This window comes from Halichondria panicea, chromosome 8, assembly GCF_963675165.1.
Source record: "Halichondria panicea chromosome 8, odHalPani1.1, whole genome shotgun sequence".
NCBI lineage: Eukaryota > Metazoa > Porifera > Demospongiae > Suberitida > Halichondriidae > Halichondria > Halichondria panicea.
The window spans coordinates 3959627-3981192 of NC_087384.1; the positions used below are offsets into that span (position 1 = coordinate 3959627).

Below are 21566 nucleotides of genomic sequence, written 5' to 3' on the forward strand. Positions count from 1 at the left end.
ACCTTTTAAGCAAGAAACAATGTAATTAAAGCGGCCTATAATCGAGGATAGTAGAGTAACCTCCAATTAGATGTGACACCATGCGGCAGGACTTCAACATAATATTTTTTAAAGTGTTGCTTTAAATCGCTACACTATTTTATGAAGCCAGAGGTCATTTCTTTTGGAGGTTGAAAAATTATGTTGAAGTTCTGGTGTCGCATGTGCTCTGGCCCTAGTGCTCAAAGGCCCTGCCCTTCCCAAAATCCTGCATGGCTACGCCACTGCTATATCTATGCTATTTAGTGTTTAAAGTGGTTCGGATTATGAGACAGGCGGGGGGGGGGGGGGTATTACGTGACGGTTAGGCATGCATTCTTTTCTGCTTCACCACCGTATACTTAATGACCCATGTAAGCTCGTAAATTAGTTCTCATAAATGGCAATGTAGTCATGTACATGTACACTAGTTTATGCAGATATCTGATACTTAATCATGCATTTAATCCGGATGAGGATTCTTTGAACAGTGAATTTACATAGACGTATAGTCATCTTCTTAGCAGTGTTTCATCTAATATACTATAATACAATATTGAAGCATGAGGTTACTACTTGAAGTACTGAGTATTTTGATGACACTTTTGACCAATGGACACTCAGCAATCGGTAAGTCATGATTATTTTGATGACACTTTTGACCAATGGACACTCAGCAATTAATCGGTAAGTCTTGATAGTTACTCAGATGGCTAGTACAGTAAGCACCTCCGAACGTCAAACAACTACGACTACTATACATTATTTAAAGACCATATGCCGGTATACCTATTTATGTCAGTTTACAGGCCACAACTTCATATGTGTCCGATGTTTAACCTTGCATACTTGCACTAATTATTATAAGAGTTATAATAATTATTATAGCATTTTAAACAGAGTGGCCTGTGCAGAACAGTATCAGGCTTGTAAACGGAAACTCAAAGCTAGAAGGAAGAGTGGAGGTTTTTACAGGATATGAATGGGGAACAGTCTGTGATGACGAATGGGGGGACATAGATGCTGGCATTGTTTGCAGAGAATTGGGATATACTTCTATTAGTGAGTCCTTGTATACTTACAAATTATAGACACATTGCAGTGCATGGGTGTGGTTCTGACTTCAGGACAGCAACATCGTGTCCTGAAATTGGTCTGAGGAGCCTAATTTTATTGTCCAATTTGGCTGCCAAACTTGGTCCTATACAACCCTATATAATTATAATTATAGCTATAAATTATAGCTGCTGAAATTGGTATAGTGCACAAATTAATTTATTCTACTTGGCCCGGCCGATTACTGCATGACATCAGGAACGCTAGCTGGTAGACTATAGACTAAAGCCTATATAGGAACGCTTACTTGCACTTCCTTGATCCTTGAGCAGCTGTATAGCAGTCTACGCAGACAGACAGACAGACAGACGGACACACACACACACACACACACACACACACACTACCGTATATACTTCGCTTGCGCATGGGCACAAAGGCATAAATAATTATGCACTGCGGTTACTCACTATGCAGTGGCACATACCAAGTAACGGAAATCTTTGCACAGATGTTTTGTGCCATGCATGTTTGTAAATAGCGCAGCAGCTAGGGGTACGTGTGTGGACAAAAATCTGAGCTATTTAAGCCTTTTTTACAATTTTTAATCGGCACTATGAATTACACATGCGCAGTAGCTCAGAACACGCCCACATTTTACATGGCAGTAAATTTGATTGTTAGTTCAATGTTGAAACTAGATGGGCGTGGCCCGCCTCTAAAAGGGAGACGGGCCATTTGGTATTGGAGGCAGCATTTTCAAAACAATCGTTAAGGTAAGTCATATTTAGTCACAGTTAACGCACATACCAAGATAGTAACCATGGTAATAATGTTATCAGATGAAAGGTATTCCTGTTTACAATACATATGCATTTTGTGAAAAATAATGTGTAATTGACAAAATGTTTTACAAAAAATGGTAGTTCTTTATAATAATTATTATAATTATTATACTATTTCAAGAAAAAGCAATCGACCTTATCCTATATAATTATACCTGAGAAGCACTGGCAAGGTTAATAGCACTCGGCTACGCCTCGTGCAATTAGTATCCTTGCCATTGCTTGTTACTCGTGCTTATAGCCTCGATTCTAGGCCGAATAATCGGCCTAGCTTGAATCGAGGCTACTCGTGAATCCCAGCTCTTAGCCATACTAATAGGTGTTATTAATTTGAATAATAGGGCTGATGAAATTGAATAATAGGCTAATCAAGTGCGAATAAATAATTTGAAGAAAAAATTTGAATATTTGGCACAGGCCTACTCGGTGGAGGTGCCAAGCTACATAACATAAAGCTACTAATAGTTTTCATACACACATTATAATTCCTAGCGAAGCGAGGTTATGTTCGGGTCCTATTGAGATTTTATGTGGCGTGGTGGTGGTTGACGTCGAGGCAAAGGAGCTCTACCTGGACTTCTGGTGAACGTGTAGGCTTTGATACTTGGCGTGGAGTCTTGGAACATGCTGAGGGACGTCGATCGACTCACAGTCTTAGACCTCAGCAACAGCCAAGAGTGGCTAAACCGGAGCCTGGACGGTCTAACTTAAATCTCGCTTTCTTGTGTGTCAACCATTAGACGTCTTTACCAGATTGAATGCACACAGACCTAGCTTTCTTATATATAATTATGACGATTAAGATTTACTTCGATATTTTGATTTACTGAGCTAGGATTTATTGCATTTAATGTACCCCTATATAGTTATCATGATGAAAATTAATGTTGTATTAAGGCTGCATGCAAACTCAAAGATCAATTGCTGTTAAAAATGATCGATGCCAAACGTTCAAGTTTAAAATTAATGGCTGCATCAGCTAGCAGAGCCTTGCAGTTCTCTTCTCAATATTGCAGCTACCGATAGCTAACGTTCTAGTGCAGCGCTAACTACTAAGTAGAGTAGTAACACTCGGTGAACAAGTTTTAATGCTATGCACTCTTCTGAAAGGCTGCAATGGCATTCCAAGAAAGCAAAACTAAGCATAACTCGGGAACGAAGCATTATTTTGCAAATCCACGAATGAAAACATGACTAGAAGCCTATAGAAATTCTTACTTACACTTGCTGTAGTATGCAATCTACACACACATACACACTAGATCTAGCCTCGAATCCACGCCAATTAAAATACATATTTTAATCGGCGTGGATTCGAGGCTACACACACACACACACACACATACACACACACAAACACGACAAATAATCGACCAAATTTTGCTTTATAATACGGTCATTCCCCATAATTATGTTAAGTCATTACAATTAAAAGTTAATCACGTGATCATTATGTCAACGCATGGGGTGAATACTGTCTAAGCATCTTGTTATAATGGCTATATAGTGCATGATTTATATTTATTAACCCTAACCCAGGAGCAAAGGCGCTAGGTTCGGCAACATTTGGCGAAGGATCAGGGCCAGTGTACTTCGATAATGTGGGCTGTAATGGCACAGAGAATAAATTGGGAGATTGTGGTAGGCAAAGAAATTGCCGACATGATGAAGATGCTGGTGTCATGTGTTTAGAAGGTAAGCATTGTGGCATGCTATCAAGATAATTTATGTCATACCATAATAATTTACATTGTACCAACAGAAACGTACTTTCTGTTCGGACTAACAATACTTAGAAACAACAGTATTATCACATTAAGCGAACTTCACGAAAACAACATTTCAAACTTAGCGTGCACAACGGAAAACGCTATATGTTGTTCTGAGACTCAATACGATTTTGCTATTGGCTGGGAGTTTCCAAATGGATCTTATGTCAGCACCTCCAATCAAAATATTACTGGAGTCTATTTAAGTACTCGAAACAAGTCAATGATCCTTCAAGTCACTGCTGAAGCGTCTTATACTACTGGGATATACCAGTGCACTATCCCTGGTTTAAACAACCTAAGCAATCACTTATATATTGGAATTCTTAGGGACTCCGATGGTATGTATAAGACATCTTTTAGAGATTAGTACATTACTGTTTTAAATGCATGACTGTTTCGATTGTGACTTTTTGTCTAGGTTCGAGCAGTTAAAACTGGAAAAATTCCCACGCACCAGACTTGATGCATGGTGGCTGTGATTTCCTGGCCTTGAACGCGAATATCACAGAAAATGCTTCTAAAGGCTCTCGAGCCAATAAATAGCTAACAATTGCACCAGCGAAAATATCTCACTATACAGTACATACTATCGAACACTGGCTGAGGGCTTTTCTCAGACTAAGATTTGCATAAAGCAGTAGTTCTCTACATGCATGGAAAGCATTCACCATCTGATCTATGCATACAGTCGTCAGTGGAACCTCCCATAACGGACCCTCTCACTAGAGCTCTATAAAAGACACTAGCTATGGCATGCACGGATTGAAATCACTATCTATTTACAGCTATGTACACAGAAGCAACCTCCCACAAGGGATCTTCTTGATTCCAGACAGAGGACATGCAAGCTTCATGCTCCCACCATAGATTGAAGAATTTTTTCTATATCAAGGGATTATATAAAAGAAGAGGCCCTATGCAACTCACTATCTATATAGTAAACGTATATAGCTAGCTGAGTTCAAACGTGGGCGGATGAATGTGTGAATTTGCATGAGTGCTAAAAATAGAAATGTCTGCCCTCTCTTCTTTTATACGCCCTTGATATAATTACGGTATGTCCCTTATAATTATTATAACAGATAAACAGGAAACCACACCTACATTGTATGTCTAATAAATTATAGAGGTAGTTTGTTATATACAGACCATACACGAACATACTATCTTGATAATGACTATAATAGTAATTTGAATGAACCTCCGAAAAAAGGACAAAAGCTCTGCTAAAGTGTCCTTTATTCAGAGGTTCCACTTTTACCATACAATGACGAGAAACTCAATTTTGTATGTGTGACTGACTCACAGGGTGCTTGCAAATTGAGCGGCTTTACTATGATCAACGAGATGGAAAAATTGTCTGTTTGTCAATTGGAGGACCAGTTCAGCGAGTAATGTGGAAGAAAGATGATCAAGAATTGTTCACTGTGAACCCAAATTATGAATTCTCACAAGAATTGCTTGACAGGACGAATGGAACATACAAACACATACTAAGATTCCTATACAAGGGTGAAGATGATTCAGGGACCTACACTTGTGACATAACAAACCAACTGGGAGATACTGCTGCCATAATTAACATAACAGGTAATAATTATATTATTTTATATTTAATGTAGTCATAGCTGTGATCTTTCATTTAGCATGTGCGCAAGATTCTATAAGACTGCAACGTAAAGATGATCAAACTATGTTTCAAGTGTGTTTCGAAGACGAATGGTACCAAGCTGTAACCATCAATGAAGTTGTCTTCAGAAAAAACACAAACTCCGTGTATTTAATAGATTTCAAGCTATTTCCTTCAGATGAATCAATTAAAGTTCAGTCCGATAACAATTCTATCAACTCCAGTGTAATCATCAAGTGTTCCACTAAATTTCAAAACCTTTTGTTTGCTAACAAGACTGACCATACCACAGTCTCGGTAGAACACCAGGGAACATTGAACATATCTATTAACGGACTTCTTCGGGACACTCCTTATCAATGCTGCCTTACAATGATGAGCAGCCCATTCAAAGGCAGTACGATCCCATCGATTACTACTCAGTGTACACATGTGAGAACAACTAGTAATTCACAGGACTCAGAATCGACAACAAGTATAATTATTGCACTCGGTACGTTGGTTGGAATATTCGTGTTTCTACTTCTCACTACCATTGCCATCTGTTTAGTGAAGAGAATCTGTTGTGGACAAGGGTATGTTACAAATCTATTGTATGCTGTTATTCATGCCTCGGTGTGCACGCGCAAGCGAGGTATAATTATGGTGTTTGTGTAGACTGCTACAGCTGCTCAAGGATCAATGAAGTGCATGCAAGTAAGAATTTCTATAGGCTTCTTCGTGGATTTACAAAATAATGCTTGGTTCTCGAGTTATGCCTAGTTTTGCTTTATACGTACTTGGAATTCCATTGCAGCCTTTCAGAAGATTGTGTAGCAAAACTTGTCCATGAAGTGTTGCTACTCTACTTAGTAGTTAGCTCTACACTGCTATTAGTAGCTGCAAGGCTCTATATACTGATGCAGCAACCCTAGATTTTATACTTTTGGCATCAATCATAACTAAGTCTATCATTTCCCACTCTTTTCCTTCGCAGGCAACAAAATTAATGTAAAAATGTTCATCAGATATTCATCAGCGCTGTGTGTATTAGCAACAGCTTTATATGTTATGTTATGTAGCTTCGACACATCCACAGTAATATTATTATAATGGAATGCAGGTTGTCACGTGAGTCGTTCGAGGGCTCCATCATGAGGCAGAATCCTTTATATGAGTCAGCAGAGGAAACAACATCAAAACCTGTGCCTGTGCCAGATATCCACATTTACTCAGACGTATACCTGCTAAAAAGGGGGGAGCCTGAAAACAACCACCAGTATGTAGACATTGGAGTAGTTCCTAGGAACAAGAAGACGCCCAGTGACACATCGGAAGTTGCAAACCCATTGTATTCAACAGGAGAATTTTTGGTACAATAACTTTACTTTGATACTGAATTTAGAATATTACGTAGCGTGATATTTGTCATCAAGGGTAAATTTACATGTATATATAATTATATAAAACAATAGTCATTTCAAAAAACACATAAATGGATAAAAAAAAGCCTACAATGCACAAATAATAATGGTTAGAGATCATGTTCGTGAAGCTGGGGTGGGCTGGTAATTTGGAATATCTGAAATGCCTTGTGCAAAAGGTACACTCCGTACTGTCTGCGTTTAAACAGAGGCCATTGTTGGGCGATTCCGTGTACATGCCCTCTTACTTTGTTTGTCAGGTTATCAAGACCTGCACGTCATAAATGCTTTATTACTTTCAGACATTTGGAAAACAGATATAATTGTGATGAACAATTTCTACCTAGATACCTATATGGCAAATTGGCAATCTGTTTGTTTCAAAATAGCGATGCAAAACAGCACCGTGAATTTGCGCCAGAAATACTATTACTGATTTGAAAAGGCACTAGTTAATGCACGGTAAAACAGTGCATTAACTGGTTTGTAATTTGCAACTTTTTGCAGTTACCAATAGCTATCGACTCTATTATAGAGCTAACTACTAAGTATAATAGCAACCTTCTACGAACAGAGTTTGCCTTCAATGTACTGGTAAGCAAAGCCTTTACTCGAGAATAAAGCCGTTGTTTGCAAGATAGCGTTGCTACTTCGAATCACTTAGTGCACTTGCATTGCAACCATGCATGCATGGAACAGTTGTAGCATACGTATACATATACGCAGGCGCCTCGCGGGAAGCTCTGATTTTGTTTTATGTTTGATAATAATAGCTGAATGAAAAGTGAAGAAAATAACTGTAGGATCAGACATGCAGTCGACTTGTCCTGTTGGAAGTGTGATGTGTAGTGTTAGGTCTAGTATCAGATCCACGTTTGGTGTGAGCTTATAAAACATTATTATTATGCATTGTACTGTTACTTTCTCTCTGTACAGTAGGAACTACACTAAAATAAAAACGTCATGTCAGGCATGACACTGTTTCAGTATAGATCTACTTTGTGATGATAATGACCTTTGCTGATCTGCCTGCTGTCGCCTACTCTTCTGTCTCTCCCTTGTGTTTGATGCACAGACATCAGCTATATAGAGACAGCTAGCCTATGTGATCTGAGCAGAGAAAGTTGCACTGGCTCAGTTGTAGAGTTGTAATTGTAGCACGAGGTGGCCACGCGCATCTGGCAAGTGCATCTTTTGCTTCTTTATTGCCTTATAGCGCCCCCGGGGGAGCCCAACCCACATCCGTGACAGACATGTACATGTATATATATATATATCTGCGTGGGCCAGAATCAGGTACGGCTCGCTTCCCGCTCGGCAATTATGAATTAATTTTGACCACCAACCGTGCTCTAACTCCCAAACTGTTCCAAAAATGCCAACCACAGAATAAAAGAGCACAGTCTGTGGTTACTATACAGTTGTAGATCCTAGTCTATGGCATTTGTTAGCATAGTTTTTCCTTTGATCTCTGTACAAAAACTACGAAGTAGGAATAGTGATGCAAAACAGCATGAATTTTCACTAGAAATTTACTATTACCAGGAGTACATGAATACTCATGTACTCCTGCTATTACCAGTAGGGTCATAATTGAATTGAAGTGGTAGGGAACTATAATTATAGGGATCGACTCATCATTGATGAAAAGTGTGTATACCTAACACTCGTCACTCGTAAATGTTTCAGCAAAAATCCGTTGACAAAAATTGGGAATAGATAAAGATCAATTCCTCAATATGTTACAAACATAGAGCAGATCCCTACCTAAATCGATTTGACACACTATTTTGCATCACCATTTTGTAACAAACGGCTCACCATAGAAACTAAACTACAAAAGGGAAAGTAAATGAATTGTATGTAAGATAATTATATTCACCAAGGGCATCAATCATGCAGCACTCCCTTGTGAAAGCTTCACCATCAATAGTGTTGTGAAACATCGGCAGAGATATAACACCATTGCCACGGTTCCAAATGCTGGAGATGCGTTTGTGTTTTGAGTTGAGCTAAGTGAAAAGACAAAGATATTGAATAGTCCAGTTTACACGCTGTACTCACCTTTTCTGCTTTGATGAGTGCAGATTTTGCATCCTTGAGGTGTTGAATAGGGCGAGAGTTCTTTCCCTTGCCAATGTAGAATATAGACTCAACAAAAGTTTTAAAGCCTATTAAATCATTGGCAGGTGGACAAGAGGCTAACTCTGGAGGGTCTAAGAGTAGGTAATTAAAGTTGTCTCTGATGTGATATCGTGAAGAAGTTAGACCAGAACATGTTACAGTAGTGGAAGTGTGTGGATTGGTTGCTCTAGTAACGGTAGGTGTATTAGAAAACTCTTGAACAATCTTCTCTTCCAAATGTGTTACATTAGGAATTGGAGACACACCATTCAGGACTAAGGACAGCTCATATCGGAATCCTATACATGTACGTGCATAGACAAAAACAGCATAATCATGTACATGTACATGCATACTATGTATGCATGCACTCCTGATTGCCTCAGTCCCATGCAGGCTATCCTTTTTCTGAGTACAAGTATAATTGGAGGAATAAAGAAAGAAATATAGAGGTAAACTAAAGAAAAAGGAGAGCCTGGGATGCGAAGTCGCGTGACAATATAAGGGTGATACAAGGGTGAAATTGAGCGTGGGCAGGTAGAGATTGAGATTGCCCACCTCGATCTATGACTATACTAGTGGACATGGCCATAGACTTGGAATTGGCATACAAGCTAGCTAGCTATATATACCTACTAAACTTATAGTACTAGATTGTTTGTTTTACCTGTAACTAGATTCTACTATTCAGATTCAGTTTTGTTGCGTGATGCTGAGCTACATAAATCTAGTCATCATTGTCCTCTAGCAGGTAGCTACTAAGCTATCTGCTATCATGCAGAGCTATGGGCATGCTGGTTCTGCACTCAGTGAGCTTGGTTCTGCTCCTGGCTTTACTTTGGTAGATTTTCTAGTATGCAGTGTCTATCACGATTGTGGCTACATATCGCCCACGTTCATAAAAATGTACGTATGTGGATCACGCGACTTCGTATACCAGGCTTTACTTTTTTCTATCACGTCCATCTTTTCCTTCTTTAGTGCCTCCCATCATCCCATTATCTCTATATTGAGAGCTAGACAAGAACAAGAAAAAGGGGCGAGGCTATACTCTTGATACCATATAACAGGTTATTTTCGTTTATATAGGTAGAAATGTTCGTCTTTTTGTATTGTATAGAGTATCATACGAACATTTAAACTACGAAATTAATCTACCGCAGTAGGTTCTACATCACTACGCTGAGCTGTACGAATATAAAATACAAAAATTAGTATTTAATTAGGTAGTTTATATGAAAATTTGCACCAACGAGAATTACCCGCTATACGGTAGTACCTTTCAAGTGTGTGACACTGGTGACTTGAGCACTACCAGACTGAAGCTTGGTCAGGTACACCAAATATGCTGTCCTTGTGAAATCATTTATTGGTCCAGGCTTCTCTCCCAGTGCAATAAGACGATCCCAAACCTGTGTATTGCTCAACTGCAATACATCGCTTGGAATTGCTGTCTGTTTCTCTCCGACAAAGCTGCATTCAAGTGAGTCTACAAGATCTGTTGTCGGGGTAATATCAAGACCAGCACAAATAGGGGAGGGGGGGGCATAGGATGGGCTGTTGTTAGAGTAGGATGTGTTGTCCTTGGGTGAGGAAAGAGCCGTCAGATAGTGTTCATCCTGTGTGGCCTGCATGTTAGTGTATGAGCAAATATCCGGAACCATGCAGGGTCGAAACATATACCTGAAAGGTGTCTTCAACGACATCAGGATAGTGCACAATCGTGGTGTCTTCATGAATAGAGAATGTTTTGAACATGGCTACAAAACTCTCAGCACACGTCATACTATGAGCAGAAGGGTCATCACAAGAACCCTCTGACTCCAGGAGTTGGACACAGCTCTTGTGATCTATATATACATGATACAGATTTGAAGGTGTGATATGTGACTTATACCCACTCACGTTCAACCTTTGCATAGTCTACGGGTAACATGCTCTCGTTGTCAAGAACAAGACGTTCTGACCCATAGTATAGAAGAGCTTCGACCAACTCTGCTCGACCCCACATGGCAGCAATGTGGAGGGGAGTGAGCCCATCCTCAGTTCGCATTTCAGGGTCAGCATGGTTGTCCAAGAGATAGTACAAAATGTCAGCGCTACTGTAAAAGTTATACACATGTTAAAGGTTCTAGCACTTATGGCTCAAAGTCGTTGTGGTAAATTTAATATGTTGCACAAGGATCCAAGGTAGTTGCATACAAGCATTTATATCGTATAGCGGGAAATTTTCCGCAATTTTTCGCTATTTGGCTCCAGAGCCCTCAGCAGAAATGTTGCGTGGATTTCTGCGTGGGTTTTTATACAGTAGAACATTGCTAACCCGAGGGACCAGACCCCATCCGAATACATGAACATTTAGTTCATGCAACAAATTACAAAAATGTTCATCATGTATAAAAGCTATTAGTAGGCTACCTTTATGTTATGTAGTTTGGCATCTCCACCGAGGCATCAGCACCTGCGGTGCTTTCATTGACAATGGTATTCTCTTACAAGGGTGTATGATAAAACCCAGGTGTGGTCGGGGTGATATCAAATATATAACAGAAGTATGCCCAAGCGATGTATACGGTAGTGTGTGTGTGTGTGTGTGTAAGTTGTCTGTGTCTGTGAAGACTGTTATAGATGCTCATCAATGAAGAGCAAGTAAGATATCCAGAGCTTCTATATAGGCTTCTAGTCACGTTTTCTTGGATCTAAATTTGTGGATTTGCAAAGTACATGTAACGTTTTGTTCTCGTGTTATGCTTACTTGGATTCAATTGTAGCCTTTTCAGAAGAGTGCGATAGCACTTGTTCATAGAGTTTTACTGCTCTACTTGTATAGATCTACACCAGAATGCTAGCTATTGGTACATGTAGCTGCAAGATTGACAAAAGAGCTGCAAAGATGCACTGTGGCAGCAACCATCCTGTTTAGCAACAATCATTTTCCACTCTTTTGCACCATTAGTATTAAGCTAGCAACAAGCTAGCCTCGATCTCAGGTCGCACTTCCTCGAAGAGTGGGCCTGGTATCGACTGATTGCGCATGCACTAACCATTGGCCAGATACCGGCTAACACAGATAACAGCTAACACAGGATAACAGCATGTATGCTCAGTAAAACAATGACGTCACAACGAACGGAAGTGGATGGAAGGAAGTAGATAGAAAGTTCGATTGAAGGTTTCTAGCCCATCTGATAGCTACCCGTAGCCTGCTATGCTCACAAAAGACTCACAGTATTGCAACAGTATGGATGACAATCGTCTGAACAGAGTGAAAACTGACAGTAGCCTATACGGACAGGCCACGCCCACCTAATGCTAACTTTGGTGAAAGTCTACAAAAAAATTTATTTTATAATTATGGTGTTATATAGGCGTTATAAAAGAGGGTGTCCTAACCAAGGCTGGTTCTATAATTAGAACGGTTACAGTATACTAGCTTCTACCAAAAAGAAAACAGCTCTGTCTCTAGCTAGCTAGCTATATATAGCTCTGTGTTTGACTTTTTATATTCTTTGTCAGGATGATAATTCAGTATTACACGGGTAAAAATAGCCAATAATTTTACGCATGAGCAAGCATTCTCTTCAGGGGAGGCCAGTGAAGGAGGCTAGCAACTAGCCTGCATGTAAAAATGTGCACCATCCTGTGTAGCTAAACTCTATTTGCGTTGAGTCTAGTCTCCTTCGCAGCTTCTTCTTTTTCTGTTCTTCGTCACAATAAGAAAAATACGGGAGGAATTGGAGGAACAAAGAAATAAGGGGAGACAACGAAAAAGAAGAGCCTGCCCCGCTAAGTCTGGTGATCTGCTACAGACGTAGCCAAAGTTAAGTGAGCGTGGGCAAGAGTAAACCGCAATATCTGTCCTCCCACACACTGTGACACAGTACACTTGGAGTGTAAGTGTGTAGACCTTTAGCCATGCAGTATATAGATCTACGAGATGAAGCATGAAAGGCTAGAGTACTGCTGCATATAAAATAGCCCTTGTCAAAAGGACCTGGGCATAAAGACCTTTCCTGGACAACTCACAGCAATATTTCATGCCAAAAATCTTACAGATCCCTTCAAGTCATCAGAAGGAATGTTTCAGTTAATTCACCAAGTTAAAGAAGCTATACATTGCCCTTGTAAAATCACACTCTATCAAAATTCTCAAGTCAGTCCAAACTGAGAAGGCCAACCAAGTTTATCCTCGATTCGATTACAGCAGAACTACAAACTACAAGACTCGTCTTATCAAACTCAATATGCTCCCACTCTCTCTATGGTTTGAGCTTCAAGACCTCACGTTCCTAGTCAAGTGTCTCAAATATCCACCAAACAATGAGACTTGAAGTTCAATAGCACAGGAGGCAAGGGCCTCCTCTGCCTCACTGCTAGTTACGCCCCTGGCACCTAGGTGTTACTACTAGTGTTGAGTTTTTAGATGAGTTTAGAATGACTTTGCCGTGGAGCATTTTGAGGAAAGGGTATTGCAGAGCACGAGTATTCAAAACTCCTTCTGCGGTGTTCTGAATCATATATCTAGCTACCGATAGCTCTATATATGTTGTATACCTATATATATACATTGTATACCTAGAAGCTCCTTCTGTAGTGTTCTGAATCGTATATCTAGCTACCGATAGCTCTGTATACCTAGCTTCTTAGTTTTTCCTTGTGTGTTTATTCGACAACGAAGTTTTAACCTCAAAATCGTCCACTAACTAGAGTACTAAAGTGCAAACCCTCGGCTGGTAGGCCGGGTGTACATAGCTGCCAACGTGTAAAGTTCAAAGTTTCTTGGCTTTTATTCGACAATGAAGCTTTAATATCAAAATCTGCCACTATTAAAACTAATAACTTGTTGTGTGGCGCTATGGCATCCAGGTCAGCAGACTCAGACGTCACAGACAAATAGACAGACCAACAGACACCAACAGACCAACTAAACTTGTGCAGGGTGAAGTTATGGCTGCGGCCCAGCCTAATAGAAGTACCGGGTAAAACGAGTGGTGCAAGCTGCGCTGTGCTAATGCCTCTCGCTGTTGTTTTACTTTCGCTCAAGGTAAAGAGATACATCATATAACGTTACGTTATTGCAATTGTTGAATTCCACACATGCAGTCATTATAGGAGAGGAGCTGAATGAAAACAGAAGCCTATCTGATGGCTTGATGAATAATCTTCAACGATACTGAAGCAACTGTTAAATGGCCTGTAGCCAAACAGTGGGAGCAAACCTTTGTCAAAGGCACAGCACAGACAGTAGTATCTAAGAGAAAGTGTATATCTATCTACAGCCTCGATTCCAGGCCGCTCTCTCAATTGAGAAAGACGGCCTGGTATACACTGTTTGCGCATGCATCAATTGCCCCAAGATTCTTGGGGATCGAGATATCTTTGTAAATTAGTCAGTATAATAGACCAGTTGCGCAAAAGGCATAAGGAATTTAATTAACCGTGACGTCACGATTGGACTGCTCCGGAAAGACCATTCACTGGGCAAATCAAGGTAAAAATTGCACCGCATGCGCTTTGATCAGAGCTCATTGCATCATAAAGATCTGTAGATCTATTTAAACGACGTACAGCTATAGAGTAATAATTTCCACTTAATGTGGAGTTTGAACCAGCTCCAGAGACCGTGTAGAAGTAGAGATATAGAGAAATTTGTAGAGAGAAATGGCTACTTTCAGTAGTACAACCTCTGAGATGGCTGCATGTGCCACTGAGACTGGAGCAGCTGAGTTACCTGAGATCCTGCTCACTCCAGGTGATATTGATGGTGCTGTGCTAGAGCTCCCTTTTGAGAGACATACAAAGCATGCTCTGAGATTTTGGTTGCTGTGCAGGAATAACTCTGCCTTCCTCATCAACAAAAGCATTGCTTGTGGCCAGGTGAAAAATGCGATTGTTATTGTTATTATAAAATTATTCTACACTGGCAATATATTAATAGTACATGAATTTGTGCATCGTGCTAGGATTGCTGAGGTATTGAAAGAAGGAAAAGGTGAAGAAGTAGTTGACGTTAATGGATCCTACCTCTACAAGAAGCACAAAGCACTCAGTGATGCAGGCGTACAAGTGAAAGATCTTGTGGCACCTCCTCCACCTGTGAATGGTTGGATCACTTTAACCCATGACAATTGTGTGAATGAAAGTTCTAAAATGCCTCCAGTTACGTCAGGTACATTAATTTTACTGTGTGGTGCATGTTATTATTGTCTTTTGTTTTGTGAAGGGTTGCTTTACAACTATTTAGCTGGGAATATTGGTCGAAAAGATGGTTCTGAGGGTGCATTTCGTGCGCTGAGTCGTGGGTATACTGTTTGGGCCTCTGGACGAGTGGATAAAATCGATGTAAATTCAAGTAACCCCTTGTTCTGTCATGTACGGTGTGTGGTCAAGGCGTCAATGAAGGCAGCTAGGTATAATGTGTGCATTCTATTGAAGAGTAAAGATAAAGTTACAAGTATTGAATAAGCAGTATGTGATTGTGCAGCTGGGTACGTGGATTTGTGTGTGAGTATACTAAGCTGTTAAATTTTTTTGCAGGGTATCTTCAAGCTGTACACATGTTTCTGCCATACTGCATGCACTGGTTGGCCTAAACCCGTCAAGTCTGACTACTACCGCACTACCATACAGTGAATGTGACGATGCTGGACCCGAAGACATGCCTGTTACGTCTAAGCTTTGTAAATGGAATGTACCAAAAGGCCGCAAAAACAGCTCTTTGAATATGATGGAGTTAACATTCACCAAACATGAGTATTCCAAAACAATAAAGAGGCCTATTAAACGGCTAGATGAGTTTGATCCAAGACCCCAAGAATTTCGAGGTACTGCCTGTCAACGGCTGCCTGAACTCCTAAAAAAGTTAAGGGGAAAACAGCTAGGCATTTCTCTTACTGGATCCTTTGTGTCGAAATACCAACGAAGAAATAGACCCTGAATGTAAAGCTGCAGACAATGTCACATTGAGAGAAACATGTTCAGCTTTCAAAAGATCCCTGTGTTTGTCTGAAAAAGAAATTCGAGACACTGAACTGCGTACAAGAGAACAGAGAATGACACCGTTTTGGTATTCTGCCCGTCAGTATCGAATAACAGCCTCGCCTCTCAGTTTGGTGTAATATATCATCGAAAAGAGAGTACCCCACCTGACAAACTAGTGTTGCAACTAATACAAAGGAAATCCTTTTCGACTTTGGCTACACGATATGACATTGAAATGGAACCAGTAGCCATTGATGCATATGTCAAACATCAGCACATTCACGGTCGACCTGATCTCGTTGTCACGTCGTCTGGTGTTCATGTGTCTTCTTCACATACGTTTCTAGGTGCTACACCTGATGAATCTGTGTATGACCCCCATTACACTGCTCAGCCGTTTGGGTTTCTAGAAGTGAAATGTCCATTTTCTGCTAAGGATGTTGAACCTTCTGCAGCTTGCACAAAAGCAAATTTTTTCAGTACCGTCAACAAAGATACAAACGTTATTGAACTGAAAGAAAGTCATTCGTATTATTGTCAAGTACAAGGACAAATGGAGATAGGAAAACGCCAATGGTGTGACTTCGTAATATATACCCAAAAAGGAGTTTCCGTTCAACGAATTACATTCAATGAAAGATTTTGGATCGATAAATTATTACCGAAGTTGGAAAGATTTTATGATAACTGTTTGTTACCAGAGCTAGTTAGCCCAGTTCATGCGTTGAGTTTGCCTATTAGAGATTTGTCTAAGAGTCAATAAAAATGTATAAGATTCGATCATCATAATTATACAAATTAATATTCAGTATCAGTACTTAAATCACTATCAACATCAGAGCAGGATGAAAGTGTATTAAAATAGTCTTCTACGCATGAATCAGATTCTAGATCTGCCTCTATACAGCTAGAAACTAATGCTGGTTGAAAATTACTAAGTAAGCACAAACACAAACAATCTGGTTAACAAGATGTGACAGTGAAATAGGTATCGTTTGCTTGCAAATAGCATACTTTTTTAGCCTACCGATTGCCCTTTCAACATGAGACGCAATTTTGCGACATTTCTGAACATCTGAAGGTGACATCTTCCCATCTTTTAAGAATGGGGATATGTTCAATTCGATGTCTAACTCTTTGAGGATATCCTTGATGGTAAACCCTTTATCTGCCATTATCTGGATACCTGGTTTGTCTTTTAGCTGGGTGAGGAATCCTGACACTTTTGTTAATTGAACATCAGAAATAGATCCTACATATAATGGAGAAATGAAACACACCGCTCCATTTGGTGTGCATGCAAGCAAAAACTTCGTTGTGTTATGGTGTTTGTAATCACTCCAGGATGACGACTGTAAGAAGAGGTCTGAAGGAGTTTCAATAAAGATTTCAGATCCATCAATGATTGCATACGTATTTGGATATTTCTCCTTAAAGGATGGTGGAAGCGTTCCCAAGACCTGTTCTACGGATGGCATCCAATTAATTTCCTTTAGGTGGTGGTATAGAAATGAAATCCATGTGGTAATGTATCTCGATACCTGGGTAACAGACATACCAAAACGAACTGGTCCAAGAAACTCAAAAAAATTAAGAAGCACTTCATAAGATATAAATCCTGTGTAGAATCGTACCAAGCCGTTATCATGTTTAATTCTATCAAGTCTAGTTTAGTAGACAGCAGTTTTAACAAAATGACACTGCTACTTACAACATTTATGACCTAGACTAGTGAGACTAGTTTTTTTTTGGCTTCTACTTCTGTTCTGCTCTTGCTCAAGCTCTCTCCAGTGTTGAAAAGTTAGGTTTTGTCTGCATCCAAATTGGTAATCGATTTCTTTATATCGCACCCCTGAGCCATGCGGTTGCCAGCCACAATATTCATACTCTGCCTCAAGTGCCAGTGGTGAAACAAAACTGCTACATGTACTGATACCCAACCCAGAGCGCAGCATTGGTTGGACTCCGCCCAACTAGCCTATGAATGTAACTCAACTTTTCAAGGTATTGTCCGGATATTTAGAACAAATGTGATATTTAAAGCACTGGAGTGTCTGTTGTATTAGAAGAGCAAAAGAGTGTCCGAGGTAATTACGATAAAATTAGAAGATATACGGTACAACTACATTTAACCACAACCATGTACACAAGTCTGGTAACAAGATCCATGTACACGTGTCTTTTCTCAGTTCTCAGTTATAGATAGATTAGCCTCGATCCCAGCCCTTCTCACTGTAACCAATAGTAAATATGTGAGTAAAACTCTTTGTAATTTATAAATACCTTTTGTACTATGGTCACCCACGTGGTTGAGTAAACTATTGGTGTCAAGAGAGAGAAATCGCCATCACAACTCTAGGCTCATACGAGGAGCACAGATCTTACTGAGATGGCATCAAACAAGCGTCTGGAAGCAAGTAGATTTGCCAGAGCCGGTCGGTACTGACTGAAAAACGCCCACCACTCTACCACAGTACAAAAGATATTGTCTAGCTAATTAAGTCTAGTTGTTTTGGAATTCAAGAAAGACCTCAGAGCTTTTAGAGAAAGTAGAAGAATACTGTAGCCTGTAATACAAGATTTAGTACAGGCAGAAATAAACTTTTTCATAATAGATAGACATCTAGCAAAGGAGAGGTACAACCAGCTATAAGACTACCCCAAGGCTTCTGGAGAAGCTTTTTGAAGACCAAAGAAGGCACACATAACACAGGTCTTGTCCAAATTAATCTTATTGACAACAAAACTTAAAACAAAGACAAGTCCTTTGACAGTGACCCAGCTCGCCTTGTCAGCTAAATTGAGCTGTAAGGTTTCCTACTTGAACGCAGCAATCTGATTGGGCTGCAAATTTCAGAGGTAAGCTTGAAACCCGACCTCGTTTTTCGACGAAAGGTCGGGCCATGCCCAACTAACCTGTACATGAGTGTAATTGTGGTGAATTCTCCTGCAGTGTATTATGCACTCCCTCAAATACATAGTACTGTTAAGAAAAGGTCGGGGCCCGATTTATACAAATCCACGTGGTTAAATCAGTAAATCAACACCCACTTCAGAATAATAGCTGTACATTATCATCATGCAGCACAAAAAATTAATCATGACAAAGGCTTGAAACCCGACCTCCTTTCTTTACGGAAGATCGGGCCACGCCCAACTAAGTACAGGTGACTTCTACTATGAAAACAATACAAATGTATAGAATGAGTTCTTTTTAAGATATAATTCAGCAGTCATCAGGGGTCTATCCATACACCCAAGGGTGTATTTGATCACTATGAATAGACCCCTGCTGGCTAGTGGACAGAGATGTGTATACTATAATAATATTGATCACACATGTCATGGTACAAGTGGTAAAAGCAAATCTGTTACTCTCGCTTACCTATTAGCAGCGAGATGAAGCAGAGTAGCACCTCCACTATCCACAGGCTTGTTAATGAACTCGGCCAAATCGGGCACAGCTGTCAACTTCGATATGAGAGAGCTGGATTAGAGACAGTGTGAAGGTGGATCTGCTTGGCAAGCCTGACACAGATGTAGCTATCACTTTTTACCAAGATTTTTTGTGTTTCCCAAAAAGGCTGTATCTATATTATTATGTGCGGCTGCAACAAGCGTCAAACCAGAGGGTGTCAAGTACACAGTGTGGGGCGGTTGTTTGTGAGTGGGAGGCTTACTAGTTTTCTTAGCTTTCATATGCACTTACCACTTACTTTAGTTCTTGCAAGCCCTGCGAAGGTTTGTTTGTGCAGTTTTAGCTAAAAATTCTCCAGCGCATGCTGACCTTTTTTTAGGTAAAATTCAATAATGTAATGTGCATGCTGACTGTTTAGTAGAAGTGACAACCTAGTAAAATTCAGAGTCCTTGTCCCGCTCAACTGACTGTGCTACTGTAACCCCCCTTTCAAGAATCCTAGATCCGCCACTGCGTACACTCTTTGTTCCCCATGTACAAAGAGTGGTGCAGTTATTGACATGCCTGTGGGTCATTCCATACGAATTCAACATTACCTAACGGGTGCCCTCTCAACAATCAATTCATACCAGAGGAGGTCCGACATACGGTGTATCTTTTGTGCAAAGCTGTTGGAGTTTAGAGGTGTCCGCTATTCGAGGTTGCAAGTACACTAGCTAGATAGTAAAGCAGTTGGTACAAGGCATGCTGTCCGCTATTACAGAGGGATCCGCTATTTAGAGAGTCCGTTATAAGAGGTTCCAGTGTATTGCCATTTTCCCAAACGGTTTCACTCACTTAGATGTTGTACGTAAGACAAATAACTTATGATCAGAGTGTTTTCAAGGTGTATAACTAATATCACCTTGTAGCTTATGTACCGTATTACTAGAATGTTTTGCGAGCATCAAACTTTGCGAGGGTTGATCAATTCGCAACAATAAAATCCGCAAAACCTAAATTATTACTACACGATCCTTGCCAGAACACAATAGTTATAGATTGCGAAGGGTCAAATTTTCTGCTGATTTGGCTCATTCGCAAAAGTTTTTTCTCACCTCCAGTTGGATTTCAGACTTTCAGACAACTACCACGTGGTAGCCCTTGTTCTAAACTTTCGCACAGGTTTTTTCTCACCTCCAGTTGGATTTCAGACTTTCAGATAACTACCACGTGGTAGCCCTTGTTCTAAACTTTCTTTGCTATTAGAATATAGGGCTGCAAAGGCAGACATTTTACGGGGAAAAGTATCCAATAATTTTGCGCATGCGCAAGCAGTCGATAGCAGGCCTTCTTTTCTGTGAAGGCCGGTGAAGGAGGCTAGGAAGAGACTGTCATTGGTGAGGTACAGAAAGTTCTGAAATAGAGAAAGTTTGCTGGACTAAAGTTTGCTGGACTTAGACTAACACATACTAGGCGTTCTGTTTTTGCAGTAGGGAGTCTTACTGGGGTTCTTAGCTTACTACCAGGCTTATAGTTAGCTAGCTAGCTGTATAGTTTTCACTTTCATTGACCTATGCTTGGTAAAAGTGTACCGTCAGCTCAATTAGCATTTGCCCGCAGACCCACTTAGCGGTTTTGCATATAAGGTCATGCTTTGCAAACTTACACGAGATGCGATTCCCGAGGCCAAGACGCTCTTTCTGTAATGTGCTCCTGATTATGGTAGACAATGATTCCAAAATTTAAAGGCACTAAAATTCTGTGAAAAATCATGAGTGTTAGTGCCTCGAAAATAAAGCGCTACCAGGTATACACGTAATTTGTGTCCGGTACGGTGCTGAGATATAGAAGAAACGGTATTGAGCATGTAATTTAGCCATTCTCATTGGAAACCCAGGAAACTGGTGTGTTTTGCATTTTAATAGCATAATAAAAAGACTACGCTCACCTTAAATCACAATTTACAATGATTTCCGTGAGTGAGGTAGATCTATCCATGTAAACATGTAAACAACACTAAAGAGACGGTACTCACTTATTATTTTAAACTTGTCCACACTAAATGGGGGTGTGGCCCTTTTCCTTGCAGGCACACCCATTAGTGGATGTAATGCGCATGCGCCCTCGGAATTAATGTTTGCTGAATCAGCATTTTCATAAAACTTGCCTTTAGAGGTAGGTGACCGTGTTGCACTCTTCTTAGACTTAGCCCTCTGTCTTGTATTGTTAGGTCTAGTTTGAGCTCTCTAACTCTCCTGTAAAGGCAAGTTTTATTAAATGCTGAATCAGCAAATATTAATTCCAGGCGCACGGTAAGGGTTGTCTGACCTCCTCTGA

At 40.1% G+C, this 21566-nt stretch overlaps 3 protein-coding genes across 8 annotated transcripts; 2 read left to right on the plus strand and 1 right to left on the minus strand.

Annotated features, from left to right (window-relative positions):
- The first annotated feature begins 465 nt into the window (after positions 1 to 465).
- LOC135340001 (uncharacterized) lies at positions 466 to 6774 on the plus strand. 3 transcript variants are annotated; one of them, XM_064536278.1, is made up of 7 exons: positions 466 to 648; positions 919 to 1080; positions 3459 to 3614; positions 3682 to 4029; positions 5000 to 5281; positions 5338 to 5896; positions 6424 to 6774. In XM_064536278.1, the coding sequence occupies exons 1-7, from the start codon at positions 582 to 584 to the stop codon at positions 6680 to 6682; spliced, it is 1833 nt and encodes a 610-aa protein (XP_064392348.1). In that variant the 5' UTR covers positions 466 to 581; the 3' UTR covers positions 6683 to 6774. The 3 variants fall into 3 exon arrangements, with proteins under 3 accessions (XP_064392348.1, XP_064392350.1, XP_064392349.1); XM_064536279.1 differs by having other exon boundaries at positions 489 to 705; XM_064536280.1 differs by lacking the exon at positions 3682 to 4029.
- LOC135340003 (ankyrin repeat and LEM domain-containing protein 1-like) lies at positions 842 to 21339 on the minus strand. 2 transcript variants are annotated; one of them, XM_064536285.1, is made up of 8 exons: positions 21178 to 21339; positions 19215 to 19316; positions 10754 to 10950; positions 10532 to 10698; positions 10128 to 10467; positions 8789 to 9147; positions 8607 to 8736; positions 842 to 6995 (listed from the first exon to the last, which is right to left on the minus strand). In XM_064536285.1, exons 1-8 carry the CDS (start codon positions 21225 to 21227, stop codon positions 6835 to 6837), a joined length of 1506 nt encoding a protein of 501 aa, XP_064392355.1. In that variant the 5' UTR covers positions 21228 to 21339; the 3' UTR covers positions 842 to 6834. The 2 variants fall into 2 exon arrangements, with proteins under 2 accessions (XP_064392355.1, XP_064392354.1); XM_064536284.1 differs by having other exon boundaries at positions 10128 to 10476.
- Positions 10946 to 16061, plus strand: LOC135340005 (uncharacterized). 3 transcript variants are annotated; one of them, XM_064536290.1, is made up of 3 exons: positions 10946 to 15017; positions 15093 to 15258; positions 15386 to 16061. In XM_064536290.1, the coding sequence occupies exons 1-3, from the start codon at positions 14510 to 14512 to the stop codon at positions 15783 to 15785; spliced, it is 1074 nt and encodes a 357-aa protein (XP_064392360.1). In that variant the 5' UTR covers positions 10946 to 14509; the 3' UTR covers positions 15786 to 16061. The 3 variants fall into 3 exon arrangements, with proteins under 3 accessions (XP_064392360.1, XP_064392359.1, XP_064392358.1); XM_064536289.1 differs by having other exon boundaries at positions 15072 to 15258; positions 15386 to 16059; XM_064536288.1 differs by having other exon boundaries at positions 10946 to 15258; positions 15386 to 16060.
- Positions 21340 to 21566: the final 227 nt, after the last annotated feature.

Bases quoted from the DNA above. Each gene is read 5' to 3' on its own strand.
- LOC135340005 (XM_064536288.1), top strand. From the start codon at position 14,510: ATGGCTACTTTCAGTAGTACAACCTCTGAGATGGCTGCATGTGCCACT. The intron at 15,259-15,385 runs GTATAATGTGTG...ATTTTTTTGCAG, and splicing joins GCGTCAATGAAGGCAGCTAG to GGTATCTTCAAGCTGTACAC.
- LOC135340001 (XM_064536278.1), top strand. From the start codon at position 582: ATGAGGTTACTACTTGAAGTACTGAGTATTTTGATGACACTTTTGACC. The intron at 1,081-3,458 runs GTGAGTCCTTGT...ACCCTAACCCAG, and splicing joins ATTGGGATATACTTCTATTA to GAGCAAAGGCGCTAGGTTCG. The intron at 3,615-3,681 runs GTAAGCATTGTG...TTGTACCAACAG, and splicing joins TGGTGTCATGTGTTTAGAAG to AAACGTACTTTCTGTTCGGA.
- LOC135340003 (XM_064536284.1), bottom strand. From the start codon at position 21,227: ATGGATAGATCTACCTCACTCACGGAAATCATTGTAAATTGTGATTTA. The intron at 10,951-19,214 runs GTAAGCGAGAGT...TAACTTTTACAG, and splicing joins CTTCATCTCGCTGCTAATAG to TAGCGCTGACATTTTGTACT. The intron at 10,699-10,753 runs GTGAGTGGGTAT...ATGTATATATAG, and splicing joins AGACTATGCAAAGGTTGAAC to ATCACAAGAGCTGTGTCCAA.